The sequence below is a fragment of the Charadrius vociferus genome, unplaced genomic scaffold (assembly GCF_000708025.1).
Source record: "Charadrius vociferus isolate BGI_N301 unplaced genomic scaffold, ASM70802v2 scaffold163, whole genome shotgun sequence".
In the NCBI taxonomy this organism is placed as follows: domain Eukaryota; kingdom Metazoa; phylum Chordata; class Aves; order Charadriiformes; family Charadriidae; genus Charadrius; species Charadrius vociferus.
The window spans coordinates 9,636,962-9,653,601 of NW_009648332.1; the positions used below are offsets into that span (position 1 = coordinate 9,636,962).

General features: G+C 35.7%; 1 protein-coding gene across 1 annotated transcript in view; it reads left to right on the forward strand.

The window, feature by feature from the left end:
* The window catches only part of FAM73A (family with sequence similarity 73, member A), a 39,071-nt gene extending 24,604 nt beyond the window's left edge, over positions 1 to 14,467 (forward strand). The window contains exons 8-15 of the mRNA XM_009884690.1: positions 8,929 to 9,047; positions 9,224 to 9,296; positions 9,739 to 9,825; positions 9,949 to 10,047; positions 10,377 to 10,511; positions 11,948 to 12,001; positions 13,792 to 13,908; positions 14,249 to 14,467. Of these exons, the coding sequence (XP_009882992.1) occupies positions 8,929 to 9,047; positions 9,224 to 9,296; positions 9,739 to 9,825; positions 9,949 to 10,047; positions 10,377 to 10,511; positions 11,948 to 12,001; positions 13,792 to 13,908; positions 14,249 to 14,467 (903 nt within the window). The remainder of the gene's footprint in view (positions 1 to 8,928; positions 9,048 to 9,223; positions 9,297 to 9,738; positions 9,826 to 9,948; positions 10,048 to 10,376; positions 10,512 to 11,947; positions 12,002 to 13,791; positions 13,909 to 14,248) is intronic.
* The last annotated feature ends 2,173 nt before the right edge of the window (positions 14,468 to 16,640 follow it).

Sequence of the window (16,640 nt, forward strand, 5' to 3'; positions counted from 1 at the left end):
TAAGACTACAAAGGATACATAAAGAAATAATCTTTGGATAACAGGGTATTTTCTATTAGCTGAAATCTGCTACTGCTCCCTTGAAGTGTTTGAAAGAATTTTATATACAGCAACACACTTATTTGAATGAGGAATATCTCCTTTTATAACCTCTCAGGAGCTGAAGTGATCTTGAATAGCACTCTTCTCCAAATTACAGGAAAGGCAATTGGTCTCAATAGGTACATTCTGTGTTAGATATTGCTATCATGTATGCAGTACAACTAAGCTACTAAACTCAGACAGTTGTAAAAAGAGAGAGAATTGCATTTTGAAATTATCTTTTGAATGTCTATTTTATGGTTTGTTTTTCCATGATACAATTACTTTGATTTAGTAATTCACATTCAACTGTGATTGTCTTGATTTAGTAATTCAGATTAAGTGGTGATGGTATGCCTTGCATTCATTCCTAACTAAGATTGTGTCTGTAGCGACTGGTTACTCTTTCCTGTAATTTGGACAAGACCACAATTCAAGCTCGCGTTAACTCTATCAGCTCTTGAGAGGAGCTCTAAACCATTATAGTTTTACGCTTTGTATCTCTCTCCTTTTTATGAACTTTCTGAGTGTGTTTGCAAGTGTGTGGAGATGGGAACAATCCCTTAAGCTCATTTGTGTTGCTTGGCTTAAAAAAACAAACCAAACAAACAAACCCCCCACACCCAGGATGTATCCCTTCAGTGGAATAACCATCCTATCCTGAAGCTAAACAGTTTCAATATTTGCTTAAGAAACATTTGAGTCAAAATTGGCAATGGAATTGTCTTTACATATCCTGAAAACATTCTCCACATTTTGATACCTCAAAGCCACTTCTGTCAACTCTTTTTTCCAGAACAAAGTTATGAAGATTTTCTGTTCCTTTCCAGCTGTTCTAGCCTTTGCCAATAGAACAAGCTCTCTGATCTCCTTTCTCAGATTTTATTGAAGAATCTGTTAAAATTCTCAGCTGATAGGAGTTCTGAAGATGAACAAAGCCATAAACAACTTGAAGTTTGGTCTTCGAACCAGAACACCATGAAAATTCTGGATTAAATATGAGCTGCTAGGCTTAAAACTACTGGGCCCGTTAGCTCTCTAGTAGTAGCTACTGGGGCATCATTGTGTAGTGCAGGTAAAATAAAGCTGTGAATTGGTCTTTTCTTATGAATATAGTGTTACCTCGATGTAAAGTTTTGCCTGTCCTCTGGGGGAAAAAACACTGTAAATTAGTACTGCAAATAACTATGGCAATGAGAAGGAGTAATAACTACTTCTCAGTGTATGTCAGCTGTTAGTAGAGAACAGTGATCACTTCAATGTAACTGGATTAGAACTGACATGACAGATCTTTTTATTTTAGACATGATGATGTCAGGTAGCTGTTTCTTGCTTGTCTACTTCTTTCATTTTGTTATTCTTGCACTCACAAAAAAGTGGGATGTTTCAGGCTAAGAGGTTTGAGCCTTTTTCAGCTTTGGATTTGCCTGAGCTCATGTGCAAACAGACAGTTTTTCTTTCATCATATGCTCCCTGACTGCAGCTACAATTTTAGTAACTACCCTAAACTTTGTGTGCTGATAGAAACGTTTAGCAAAGTTTTTAAATCTGAAATTCATGTAAGTGTGTATACTGCTGTGTGATCTTTGCCCTGCTGGAATCGTTAGTAATTTCACCTTCCTGGAAATTACAAGGTAGCAACGTTTTTTGAGGTCACATGGTGCTACAAGCTGTACGTTGACAGTTAACCATCCTTCATCTACATTGCATCCCATCCCAGGTAGCAGGATTGAGTATTTTGTGTGACTCTGGTTTTAGACACTGGAAAGTATTTTCATGTTTCAGTGTTGACACACAGTCAAGTCAAATTCAGTTTGCTGCCCTCAGGAGAGATAACAGCAAAGATTTAGGGAGTCCTAAAACAAGACGTAAATAGATGTCTTGATGGAAGTTGATAGGAATGCTGTTTAGGGGCAAAAAGAATGTTTTGCTGTGTTATATTCGGACGAAACATGGGAAGATGGTGTTCAAGAAAAGAACTGTACAAAACTGGGACAGTTGGCAGAGTTTAAACCACATGCCCTTTTGATGAGCTCTACAGGATAGCAGTAGGGTATGCCAAAACTTCATCTTGGCTATGGCTGATAATCAAGAGGATGCTGAGGATCATGCACTTGATGACTTCTCGTGCAGAATTGTGCCAGTCTGGACACCTACAATACACAGATGCCCAAATCCTTATAAAGATGATTTAGACAGACAGTTGCTGTCCCCAAGCCCAGACAGATTTCCATTCTTTAACACATAGGCTCTCAGAAGCACTGCAGAAGGGTTGGTAAGCACAACCATTTGCCCTAATTAAGTTATTGATACTCTCTACTGTGATAAATAATGGTATTTTCTTCCTCCTTTGAGACCATCTGCCATCAACTTGTGGTTATGAGGGTTAGTCTCCTTTTCATATCCTTGCTAACTTACCTACCGTGTGATCGAAATAGCTGCCACCTTTGGCAAGAATACAGCAGTGAATGTGCCAGATAAAGGTCTCCACCCTCTCTTCCCTGGCGGCTTTTCCATCTTTCCAATAGAAGCTCTTTCCTGCTCTCCCTGACAGCTTAATTGCTGCCTCTCCGTTCTCAGGGCACATACATTTATCATGTCTTACTTTCATATCTTGACTAGATCTGAATCTGTAGTTCTATTATCAAATAAATTTTGCTTTCTTTATTAAAATGTTAACTCAGTCCAAAGCTTAGAAAACTTTTTGTTTAGACTTATGTGTAAAGCCTTAGCTCCTCTTTTTTTATCAGTGATTCCTTTACTAAGGTTGTCTTTTTCTTAGTTCAAATCTATTAAAACAAAACAGCACAGGAAGAAGCAGGCTTTGATAACAGGGAAAACACCAGTTTCTGTATGCCTGTAGTTATTTGTATGTGGCACCAAAACCTTCAAAGTGACTGAAATTGAATTTTGGATTCAGATAGCACTCAAAAAGAGTCCTGTCACTGAAAGATAGTGTTACCTTTTTCCTGGTTTCCAGATAGATGTTTTATTCCTTTCCTGAAGTAGGGAATACCAGAGGGAATAATGTTGGCAAGTAACAGTAAGATGTATTCCTGTGGCATTTATAAGTGAGGTGTTTGGTTTAGTTTTTTCCTGTTTCATCATAAAAATTGGAGACATGCCCTCCTATGTTCTGACTGCCTTCAAAAGTGGGACCGTAATCACTAATCTGATCTTCTCAGGTTGTACTGTTCTTATCCTGGTCACTCCCTCCATGTTCATGTCATCTGTCCAATATGATGTGGATTATTTATTGTCTTACCTCAAAAACAAATGTAGTACAGCAGTCCTGCATGTTAATATTAAATAATAATTAATTAATGTATACTTATTGCATGCCCTGGGTAGCAAATTATAAGGAGCTCCCTATTCTAACAGCTTTAATGAGGTATGGAAGTGCCTCATTTATAAGCTTAAAACGTGGAGAAAGGGAGGAAAGAATTAATCCCTGAAGTCTTTCATTCTGTTAACAGTAAAACTGTTTCTTTGAAGAACCTGTACCTGAAGTGTGCCACTAACCACTGCCTACTACTTGTGGGTAAACTCAAAAGATTTCATGGTGTCCAGTGAAGCATGATATCCAGAAATAAAGCTTGTCTGTTCATATCATCAGCAGTGGAAGCTTTCTGCCTGCCAACAAACAGTGGTGGTGGTGTAGGCAACAGAAAAGTTCTGTTCCACTTTGAGAAACACCTCCCGTTCCTGTGTTCTTTCTAACAAATTCCTCAGACTTGGTGCTTCATTTGTGTTGGTTTGAGGTTTTTTTCCCCTTCCGTTATTTGTCTTCTGCATCCTTATAGATGTAGCTCCAGTTAAAAAGATTCCGTTGTGGGGAAAAGTTTTCCATGTGGCAATGAAGAGTGATCAACGGGAACCAGATTCCTTTGAATACCTCCAAGGACAACTGGTTGCTTGCTGTATGGCTATGAATAGGAAAACTTAGGCCAACAAGTCATTAAATGTTGCACTAAAAGCCTTAAAAATAACGAAATAAAATCTGGAGTTGGTCTTTGTCCTCTAACTGAAACCATAGCTATGTATGGTATTTGCATAGTATATTACATGTTTTCACTTCTAGGACAAGGAGGAGTTTCATCTAATAGCCAAGTGTGTTCCAATACACGGATGGCTCATACTATATGGTTTTTAATTCCTAGGAAATACATGTAACGTTTGTAACAAATCCATATATTAGCACTGAACTAATTTTTGTACCATAATACATCCTTGTAGGTATTATGTAGGCAAAAGCCTATGTACCAGACACAGCACAGAGCTGAGGATTATTCCACCTGGCAAGTACCGCTAATGCACAGAACATTATGAATTCACATTCTTCATTATGCTTAAAATTAATAAAGTTGCAGCAATAATACAGATTAAAAAATCATGTTCTGTATGTGTGTTTTCCTGAAAGAAAATGTATCAGGTATCTTGTGATATATACATACAAGTATAGAAGAAGTTCCTGAAAATACATTCCTTCCTGTTAGAAGAATGCACCACACTCAAAAGTCTTTTAAAAAGTAAAGATACCTGGAGAAAGAGATCATCGTCAGCCATTTTAATATAGGACAAGCAGAGTTTCTCAGAATGTAAGGAATGCTGACTCTGCCAGTAAATTGACCTTTTTAATAGAGGGAGCGAGAAAGAATTCCTAAAAGGTCTAGCATTGTTTATTTTTGTTACATTCATGTAGGTGGTTGTTTTGGTGGTCAACAAGGTCTTTGCACAGCTGAGAATTTTTTCTGCTTATTAAGAAACAACTGGTAGGTGGCAAGTAAGAGTACTGAGTCTGCTCATTAGCCCAAGGCAGTCAGGGAATCCCAGGCTTAAAAACTATTGCAGCCTCCAGAGGTTTGATGCTTTACAACAATGGTTTCAGCATCTCATTACTGGCAGATGCAGCCTTAAAGCTGAACTGTCCAGAGAAAACTGATTAGCATCTGAACAAAACCAATCCATGTAGTAATCTTCTGAGGCTGCTTTCCAGCACTCTGTGTAGAGACACAAGTATTGCTACAAGCTTTGGAGTTTTGAAGATGTACGTATTATTTCAGCATAATGAGGTTAAGTATCCACTGCAGGTTATCATAAATGTCCTGCGCAGTGGTCACCAATAGCCACTGTCTTTCCTGAACCTTGAATGGATAGAAGTAAAGCATTACAAGATTAGATTGCTGCTATAGCGTGATTAATCTTTTCATCTCTTCTTTGTCTGCGTTTTCATACCCTTCTTCATGTAACCCCCCATGACCCTGAGGAAATAGCAGGCACTTAAAGGCTGGCACATCAGGTCCATCATCACAAGCCTCTGCATTACTCACAACTACCAGCACTTTTGGTAGCTGTGCACAGAGCACTTTTTCATCCTTAGTGATGTGTTAAGAGTTTCAAACTGACAGTGGTTGTGCAAAGAAGTGTTCACTACAGAATGGCAAGAAAGGACTTGAAGAGCTTTCAAGAGTCCAACTTACCTGTGATGACAAGATGTGGGATGCTGGGGCTTTCTGCAAACTTCTGATAAATACCGAACCACTGTTGAGGAAAGTTACATTTACGTAGGTGCATAGGGGTACATAGTGGGCTAAAAAGTAGGTACCTGAATACATACCATAAATGGATGCTGATTCGTATAAGGTAGTTATAGTGAACCACCTCATTTAAAACTAATCTTTCTCTTCACCTTTTTCCTCAAAGGTAGCAAGTCCTTGGAGGCTACATGAAAGAGTTATTTTGTCTTTTGTGTCAGCTTGAGAAGTTCTTATCTGGAAAATGTTGTATGCTCTGCATATTGTTAAACATCATATATGATTTGTCTGTTCTTCTAATAGCTGAACTCTGCTATGTTAGAAACATGGATGTGTGTTCGGAGCATCTTCAACTCATTTTCTTTGAACTAGAATGTTTATATAGGCAAGCTTTCACCTTACTTCATCTCAAAAAGAATGGCCATTACTGAATGTTTGTAAGGCTGTTTAAAATATAATACTGTATGTTATATATATATAGTTTATTTCTACATATAACATGTTTATCTATAAACATATTTTTAAATACTAGAAAGCATCAAAAGAAAATCCATGATGACTCCAGGAGCATTATGATGCAGCTTCAGAGCTTGTCTGGAAAACACCTTCTCTAGTTAAACTTAGAGGTCGTTTTAGTTTCTGGTTTTCAGTTTGTTTTGGTTTTTCTCCTCTCTTTTTGCATGCTAAGAGAAGTCAGGGATAGAGGAATTTGTATCCCCTTTCCGAATGTTATTGGTCGGGACTAACTTCAATCTGTAATCAAAACCATCTTCTCAGCAGAAGAACAGTTAGATCCTTCTCTCCTTCTTAGTGGCTGGTTGATTTAACTGCTTGCTTCTTTTGAGCTCAGTAATACACATTACCACAGTAACACAGCTATTTTATTTCATCTGCTAGCATGAGAGGAAGTTTATGAACAATAAAAAAGCTAAATACAATCAAGGGCCTCATCCAACTCCCAGGTATCGGATTCTATGCTCATCTGTAACCACAGAGGCTATGGTCAGACATCTCCATGTGCTAAAGATGTTACCATCTCAGGCTTGCTGGCGGCAGATGGAGATTCCCTGCATCTCGCTGTAGAAATCGCGAGTCCTAATTTAGCCACGGTCAGTTAGTTTGCCTAAATATCTGAAGAAGGTGATTTGCCTGAAGTTCACTAGAGAAAACTAATATAATCCCTTTTACCACAGAAATGATTACCTCCAAGAGAGGGGCAGCTGTTTACAAAGTGCATATGTGTTCACAACCTATTTCTTCTCATGCTTTGCAAATGAAATAAAGTAAATGGAAAGTTTTATGGCTTCAGTAGTAGCTGGATCAGGTAAGAAATAAATTAGTATACTTATTTGTGTTCTGTTTTGGTCTTTATCTTGGAAAACATGTATGTATCGTTCTGCAGTGAATACTTTCTTAACCGTAATGTAGAAAACCAAATTCTGGAGTAAAGATTTTTTCACTTGTTCTTGTTTATACCTGTTTTAACTATTACACTATATATACATGTGTGTATCTATACATGTTTGTGTCTGTATGTATATTGATTTCTTATGTCTGAAAGAAATCAGTATATTCCTGTTTCTTCGAGTTGGTTAAGTTATTCCTTCCTGTATATTTTCACATACATGTTCAATTAAAAGCTGTGTGGCTTCCTTTGTTTAATAAGAACATAAATTTTCAGTTGGGCTTTTTGAATTAGGAAATCCAAAACGCAATTTGGCGCTATGATGTTAAATTGTTAAACTGGAATGAAATCTTTGGTCTTAATAGCTGTAAATCTTTTTTGAAAAGTCAGCTTATTCTACTCTGTTTTTCCAAGTGAAACAACTGGTAAACAAAAATGTATTTTTAAAGTGGAAATACTTTCAAGCTAGATGAATTCTGAAAGTGTACATTACTCATTTAAGTATAGTATTTTTTTTGACCTTAAAACTTTTATTCCTTCACTTATTCCCTAGCTATTGTCTCGTCACTTGAGTCTCAATTTGAAAACTCCATAGAAATCTGTACAGGAATACAGGGGTTTTTTATTTTTTTTAACCCAAACAAATAAATTTAAAATGGAACCTGACGATTTTAAGAAAGTAATTGTATGTATTTGCTTACAGTAAAAGGATACTGGTATGAGTGATTCAGAACATCAGTGTAAGTTCCAGCAAATATATACCATCTAATGATGTGTGACACTTGTCAGAATACCAACTCTGTACTGAAATCTCTGTAACTTATTCATGTGCTTAAATATTTACATGGACAAAAATAGGTATTGGCACGTGCTTGTATTCTTCCCTTTAGCAGGCGAGCCTGCTTGGAGAAACTGCTGTTGCTGTAATTGGCTCAACTAAAGTCTGTGGAGAAGACATGCTGGAAGCGTACTTCTTGGTGTCTTTATGAAGTCTCGTGCCAGCACTTGCCTGGATGTCCTTAGTGATAGGAAAAACTTTCAGCATATATTTATGTGAAAATTTTAATGGAAGTTTAACATAAAGTTATATTTTAATCTGATTTTTTTGATCTTTCTAAGATATAGGGTAACTATTTTTATATAATTCCATTACTGTGAGAATTATTTTTTAAATATGTTTCTAGGCTCTGTTTTTATAGCCTGGAAGCACAGGTTTGTTTCCCCCATGCAGGATATTAAAAAAAAAACAACAAAAAACCCGCAAAAAAATGAAGGATGTGTAAGCCTCTGATTTATTTTTTTTTTTCATCATTAATAGTATAATGTAATGTTTGTACTGGGAATTGGAGCTAGCCATTGTTTTGTGGATTAAATATGGTATCCTTTAAACAGGAGTTCTTTTGTTTTTTCTTGCTCTAAAAATGTCTGTGAGTTCATGTTAATTTATATGATAACCACAGAATTAAAACTACTGATAATAAAAAAGCTTTTTGGGAGCCTGTAGTAAAATGCTGGATGCTCATGCTTCATACAATGTGCTTTGTAGGAGGATGTTACTATTTCCAGCTTCCTAAAGATTTGCATGATGCAATCGCTCTGCACTTTGTGTCCTGACAATTTTTTTTTAACAGCTTTGAGACCCATTAGATTTAACTAGGCAAATTAAAAACAAACCAAAGCTACATCCATTTTATTAACTAAACTTTTGAAAGTTACGAAGTAACAGTTTTGTTAAGTGTGGTGTTTCTCTTCTGTTTACCAGTTGAGTGTTGCCCCATTGTTTTAAGCAGATGTAGAAAAGGAGACATCTTTTAGTAGAGTTATCAGGAAAACTTCTTTAATTTGTTTTATCGGTACAAAAATTATGTTAGCAAGCTCTTTAATGAACTTCAAAAAATTTTTTTTCAGCTTACAGAGCACAGAGAGATTCGTAATACGTATGGTCTAGATTCCCTTTGCCATTGCCCGTTGTATGAAGAAGCTATGCACTTAGCAGAAGAAGGCAAAATTTATTCACGAGTGTTAAGGTATTGCTTTATGTCTACTTAATTATTTGCAAGAAAAGCAAGAATTAAAGTGAAGTATTCTATATAGAACTCATTTTTTAGAAGTTACTTGCACTAGGCGTTTTTTCTAGGGATTAGTTGATTTTTCTTGTGCTTCTTTTTTTAATGGTCTTTGCAAACTTTTCTGTTTTACATAGGACTGAAATGTTTGAATGTCTAGGAGACAGTGACTTCCTTGCTAAGCTTCACTGTATTCGACAAGCTTTTCAGGTAAATAGTAAGGAGAGTGCTTTGTCTGTCTTGTTAAGCCTAAAGTACGTGGTGTTGAAACTATCAATGCCACTACCTGTGCAACCATTTTTATAACATATTCTGTAATTAAATATTTTCTTGTTGCTTTTACAATTCTGTAATTCTAAAATGGGACATATTTGCAGAGGAGTCCCAGTTTTGTGATTAGCTTTGGGAGCTGTGCGCCAACGGCTTGTTAGGAACTTGCCTACTGTATTAGTGGTTATAATTATACTAAATTTGATAGAAGTGTTTAAGGTCACTTAGTATAACCTGTGAATGAATATGTCTATATTTTCTGAAACCTTTTCTAGATAATTCTTTCAGAAACAGCAAACAGAATATGAATGAATATGTCTATATTTTGAATGAATATGTCTATATTTGTGAATATGTCTATATTTTCTGAAACCTTTTCTAGATAATTCTTTCAGAAACAGCAAACAGAATATTTCTTGCTGAAAGTGGAAGAAAAATTTTGTCTGCTTTAATTGTGAGAGCACGAAAGGTAAAAGCCTTTTTTAACTAATGTTTTATTGTTAATGTAAATTCTACCAGAATTCAGTTTCCAGTGTAAATTAACCATCTCTCTTGTTAAGTTTGCTTGATACTCGTTGCTTTTACTTTACAGAATCCAAAGAAATTTGAAGATGTCTTTGATGAAATGATATATTTTTTGGAGCAAACAGATCACTGGGATAATACTGAAATGGAACTTGCTGCTAGAGGAGTGAGTCTGAATTTCTGAAAAGTGCTTTTACCCTTAATTATGCAAACTGTAGCATCTAAAAATAACTTTTTACAGTTCAGAATTGTGGGAAAGGCAACTCTTTTTGTTTACTTTGCCGATTTAGAGAACTGGCATCCACCACTGCAGTTTAGTACCAGAAAGCACGTGATGTTTTTTTTAACTTTTCATTTACTGACAAAGTATCTTTAATATTCATTAAAAATAATTATAAATCTGCATGTTAGTACAGAGTTAGAATATGGTGCGTGCTGAATTCCATTGCTGAAAGCGAAACTAGGTTACTTAGATCATGTTCTGATTTAATATAGGTGAAAAACCTGAATTTTTATGACGTTGTTCTGGACTTCATATTAATGGATTCATTTGAAGATTTAGAAAATCCACCAATATCTATACAGAATGTAGTAAATAATCGCTGGCTAAATTCCTCTTTCAAAGAAACAGTAAGTATTTATGTCTAATTTTCATAATCGTTTTTCTGTAGTACGTTACAATACGTAGATGGTATGATCAATATAACATTGGTGTGAGCATTCTCATATCAAATTTCTGTATGTGCTGAAACTATTCTTCCAGCGATCTGTGCTTTATATTCTTAAAGCACAATGTAAAAATGAGAATAAATCCAACAACTGCAGGATAAAGACTGTATATATTGTCTTGATAATAGCATTAATATTGAAGCAGAGAAACAACACCATCCTTCATTATAAAGTCTAATTCAGCTTCCATATAACTGAATATATACCTGAAATATTTCTCAGAAAAAAATAACTGATTGTATTATCAGGTTTTTCATGATAGCAATTTAAAAGCTACAAGTCTGGGCCCAAAATAAATAGAATGATTGAATGTATGGCAGAAAACAATTTAACTGGAAAAAATTAGTTTTCTCTGGGGAAGTAGAATCTTAGAAGGGAAGTTTCTGTTAGCCACATCTTAGATATTAGATAAAGTTTTTGGTTCATAGACCAGAGATCTAGCAATAAGGAACAAAGTTGCAAGCAAACAAAAGTAAATTAATACAATACAGGCATTAAAACGTTGATAACGTTTCATGCTTTTTCAGATGTGCCTGTTTATTTGTCAAATAGATCTCATCCCTCTGTTACAGACATACAGGCTACTGCCATGGTCAGCTGGTAGAGACACTACTGTCATTTCATCCATTCATATCTATAAAAAGCTAGTTTTCCTTTTATTTTTGTCTTTCAATTGAAATATTCCCTTTAGAAGGATAAAAAGAAAAAGTAACGTGTATATTAATTTTTGTAGTTATGTGATAACATTGTGTTTTGTGAGTAGTAAATGATTTTGCAGTCTTGAAGGAGAATCGGGCGAGGATGGTTACAAGGTATGAGGGGAAGGAGCCGAGTGGTATATTGGATTTCACAGGTCCATATTTGGACAAAACTCCTTTGCTGAATCTGAAGCTATTGCAAGAATGTTTTTGCTGAAATGAAAAGAGACATTTCAGTGTGTTCACATGCTATTTAATATCTAAAATAGTTACTTATGTCTGAGCACACACTTTGGTGTCTGTAAGAGACTGGTCTTCAGTTAAAACCAGTGAAAGTTGCTAACAGTTGCAGCTGCAAAATCAGTCAGGAATGGCAAATTACAAAGAAAGTGTTGCAAAATAAGATCTGAAAATAACAAATATGAAGTACATATAAAATTAGTTATTTGTATAAGCTGATATTTTATAGTTTTAAACTTTGTATTGTCACAAGATTGAAACTCAAGAAAAAGCAAATCCCCAAAATATAGAAATACAGTAGTCTGCAGATCACTTCTTTCAAGCTGAAAGATAATTTCTCTTATAATGAAGTTACGCAGGGTTTGGGGCTTTTTGTTTTGTTTTGTTTTTAACATTTAGGCTGTGGCTTCAAGCTGTTGGTCAGTACTGAAGCAGAAAAGACAGCAAATGAAGGTAAGTTGCCTTCCAAATTATGTGGACTGAAGTTACTGATCAGCTCCCAAGAATTTGAAGTTCTGTCCTGTAGCTTTGGCAAAATAAATTACAGATCAACCCTTAGTCCTGTAGACGAGAGGCTGCCAATTGTATAAGTTCAGCTCATGGGGCCTTAATATCAGTTTTTTAGCAAGAAGTTTTAGCTGAAAGATTTTCAGCCTAGTTTAGATCCAGTGAACAGTGGTCACAGTAATTTCTTTGACTTATGGCCCACACACGGACCTTAGATTTTCGCAGACCAAGGTCACTAATCTTGTATCATCTCGCCTGCTTATGTTAGGGTTCTCAACCCCATCTCCCTGTATCCTCCACAGCTAAGTAAAATTCAGTCCTGTCTCTTTACCTCCCTGAAGCACCCTCTTGCTCACGAGCAGCAGGAACTCTGTTGCCGCCTCCTTCTGCCCCCTTTTGCATCCTGGCCTCTCACTGAAGGAACTCAGCAGATTTCAAGGTAGCACTCCTCTGTGCCGGCAGCTCCTTACTTCGACCTTTGGAGGCTTTTGTTAGACCTAGGAGGCAAATGTCCCATCTCTGTAGCAAGTCCAAAAGCAGAGTTGAGGCTTGCTGCAGGACACCCATAGCCATTAGGATGGGTTTTGCACACCACGGGTGAGGAACCTCTGCTCCAGTGATTGGTGCTGACACCTTCCTCTGATCCTAAGAATAGCTATTTACATCACTCCTCACTGCTAAAGAAGACATATTTAATTGTAAAAAAAAGTTGCTTCCAATGGAAGTTGGTATTTTGTAAAAGGTCTTCAGCTACTGTTATGTCTTAAGACTTGATGTTTCATCCCTGTGCCAATATGGTTGGGAATGTTATATAAATAGATCTTTTCTATGCTAGTTTTATATGAAGGGATTGTATCTCCAAAATAGATGTTGTATTAACCTATTATTTTAATCTCTATTTCAATGCACAACTACCTTACTCTGTAGTTCCTTTGTCTGCTTAAGTTTCATTATTTATAAGTTCGTAAATATGTGAGTAACTCTACTCCTTGGGACCAGTTTCATCAGCGCTGCTGGAGTTGTTCAAAAGGGGGTGAAGTTGAGCGCCATGGAAGGCTTTGTAACGGACAGACTAACTGTACTGAAAGGAGTTTGATGAACTTAAGTTTACTTACAGGCAGTTCTTTATGTGGTATTTTATATTTTAATTTATTATTCGTTTCTATTTTTATTATTTTAACAAATTAACTACTGTTGTAAAATTAAAAATATATGTTTATGAGTATATAAAATAAACTGTACATTCATATATGATATATAAATTTACACTATATTATATTTTGTGACTGCCTGTAGGTTGTAAAAGTAACAACAGGATGGACATTTACTGATATTTTATGTCTTTCTTTAGACTTACAGATGGATTCTTGTCAGGTGTAGGTTTTTTCGATTCAAAACTGTGTAGTTGCTTACTTTTTTGCAAGTTTCAGCTATACATAGTGTATAGGGGCTCAAACAGGAATAACTGAATAAAATTGTCTGTTCTGTCATATGTGAGTCAAAGTAGATCGTTCATGGTCTTTTTGGGCTTATGCATATTAATCTTAAAATATTTAAAATACAAAGTACCACTGAAGTAAAAACCTTTTCTAAAAAAAACATGACACTTGTTTGTACAGTTGCCCTGTGACTTAAAGAAGTTAAAGTTACCACAGCCCTGAAGTAGTAGGTGTGTTAGGCCTTTCTGAAGACTTAATTTTATGTGTAACTTTTGTCTATACTTTTTACATCACTAGGTACCTGATGGATTTTTTGCACATTTCTATGCCATATGTGAACATATCAGCCCTGTTTTGGCATGGGGCTTCTTAGGCCCTAGAAATTCCCTTTATGACCTATGCTGCTTCTTCAAGGTTGGCAACCTTTTTTATATTACCACTTATCATAATTTAAAAAAAAAAACAAACAACAATCTTCCAGATTAGAATATATTAGGATCTTATTTATAGGCACCCATTTGCATTTTCCTAAAATTAAGACTAACATTAAGAAACCATGAAAATAAGTATTTCCTTATTAAATTTTTTTAGAACTAGAACTGTTTTGCAAAGCCTATTTTAGTGCATTTCTATCTTAGCACAAAAGAATACATAAATGCATGTTTTTAGGAAATGTGTAAAAGAAATACCATTGCATACTTTTTTCCTTCTTGTAAGCGAATACAAGGTTTTCTTTTTTTTTTCCTTCTACTAGGATCAAGTGCTTTTCTTCCTCAAAGACATTTTTGATTTTGAAAAGGTGAGATACTCAACCATGGAGAGTTTGGCTGAAGACCTTATGCAATTATTAATCCGACACACTGAACTTTTAATGGCCTATCTTGGAGCAGAGTCCCTAAGACACGTCAGTTCTTGCGTGAGTGGTCATGAGCATGTCATGACCAGTGGGCTCCTGGAAGCAAAAGTACAGTAAGCTTAAAGTCCGTGACAAATGAAATGGAGTGCGCTTTGACGTACTCCTTCCCACCTTTCTCTCTAACCCCGAAGCTATCGTTGCTGTTGCTGAACAAGCATCTGAAAATGTATCATGTCACTAAGTATGGAAAAGGACTCAGGGAGGTTAAATGTACATCTGCGAAAAGAACTGGTGAGCATATTATTGTATATACCTAAATTAAATTTGCAGCTCAGCTGTCACTGTATTTATACTTAATGTATCCCAAAGCTTTTTTCTGTAATATTTGGGTAAAGTTTATTTATGAAATACTGTACTTTTGCACAGATAATTTTTAAGTGAAGCTGATGGAGTTGTTTCCTTTAAAGGCTTAGAGTACAACATGTTCATTACAGAGTCTCCAAATCATTGTGTGTCTAGATCTAGGAGGTGTTTTGACTGGGGTATGTGCAGTCTCTGATTCATGTGACACGTGCAATAAAGTAATCACACTTACAAAACTGAACATGTTGCCACTGCCCTGAAGTTACATTTCTGAGGGTGTAAGCAGTCGTTTTGTAATACAGTGTAAGAGAGTGATGCAGGAAATGCAGGAATGACTTCCAGTGTGCATTTTTTACTTTATTTTTTTTTAAGTGTCTAAACATCATGAAGGTGTTTGAGAGCACTTATGTATATTCAAAAAGCTATGCTAGCTTCATCAATTAATTTAAAACTTTTCCTTTTTCTAAAACTGTTGCTACTTTATATTGTGGTGGTAAATAAACTAATACCATTCTCAGTTCATATGTAGCATTTCAAAATATATTTTTAAATAAGAATGTATGATGAGATTTGTTAATAGTGAAACAGAGTCAAGGCAGTGTTTTATAATTAAAAGCATTTCCATCTTCCTCCCTTCCTTGTAGGAAGTCAGGTGTCTATTTAAGAGGAAATTTAAGCACTTGTGGCCGTCTATGTGCAACGCAAAACTGTGGCTCAGGATATGGAACCCTGAACTTTAGATAGTAGCACGGCACAGTAAGGAGGCATGAGGGAACGTGCAGTAACGGTTCTTCCTGCGCTGAGGGTAATAAATAATGACGATCTACAATCTTTGAATTTCTGTAAACTGAAACAATGTTTCATAGTTAGCTTAGGCTTTTAAACTAGACTAACATATGCTTTGCCACACGAAGCCAGCCCACAAGAACCTATCCTGTGTCAAGTAATACAGAGTAAGTAATTACAGAGTAATTCTAAATATTCAAACACTTGAGAAGCATGTTGTTAAAATCTAGCATATTTAAACAAACTTTGATTAGAAACATTTCAACTTTTGTTGCAAATGCAACCCAAAACAATGATATTTGAAGAGGAGGGCCTATGTAATTCCATAGACTTTACTGAAGCTGACATTTTGCTCCTTTGTTGAATAAATTGTTGCTCCTTTTGTTGAATAAATACGCATTTGAATAAATACAAAAATGATGAAAATGTGTCATATGATTTGTGTGAAATGCCAACTGATTATAGTTTATTAAAAATAAAAGGTATACTTCTATGTGTAATAAAACAGTAATTCCAAATGCTGCTGTTGGCCTATTTCCACCGTTCAAGTTGCTGAACTTCGCTCTATGCTATAATTTTTTTCTCCACAGAGTATGTCTTCACCCATCTCACTTAGCTTAAACATACTTATGTCCCCCATCATGCTGCTCAAAAGTATCTATATTTTGGCAGCTTTTTGCAAGCCTATGAATGAAATTATGTGCAACAGTAAGGTGTCTCGTTGGGTTCAGAATTAATAGGAATAGCTGGAAACAGAAGTAACAGAGTAAATGTCATGTTCCACAGCGACTGTACTACCCGGAGGTTGCAGTGTGTCAAAGGAAACTCTGCTGTGGTTTGTCTGGTCTAATAAAATGGTATGAAGAAAATGAAATCTTAACATTCGTCACAGATAAACAGAAATACAGTTTTTCCCAGAAGTAAATGTATATTTAAGTGATTGATTTTCATATTATTTATAAAAAGCTCTTGAAGAAAGTGTAACAGTGCTGCACATGAGATTATAGATGTTTCCAGATAGTTTAAAAGTCACTCTTCTGTTGAAACGGAAAGGATTTTTTTTTAAACAGAAGAATGAAAAAGGGCTAATGAAACACCAAAATATTTGGCAAATGGGTAAGAACCTGATAGTATCTGGCTT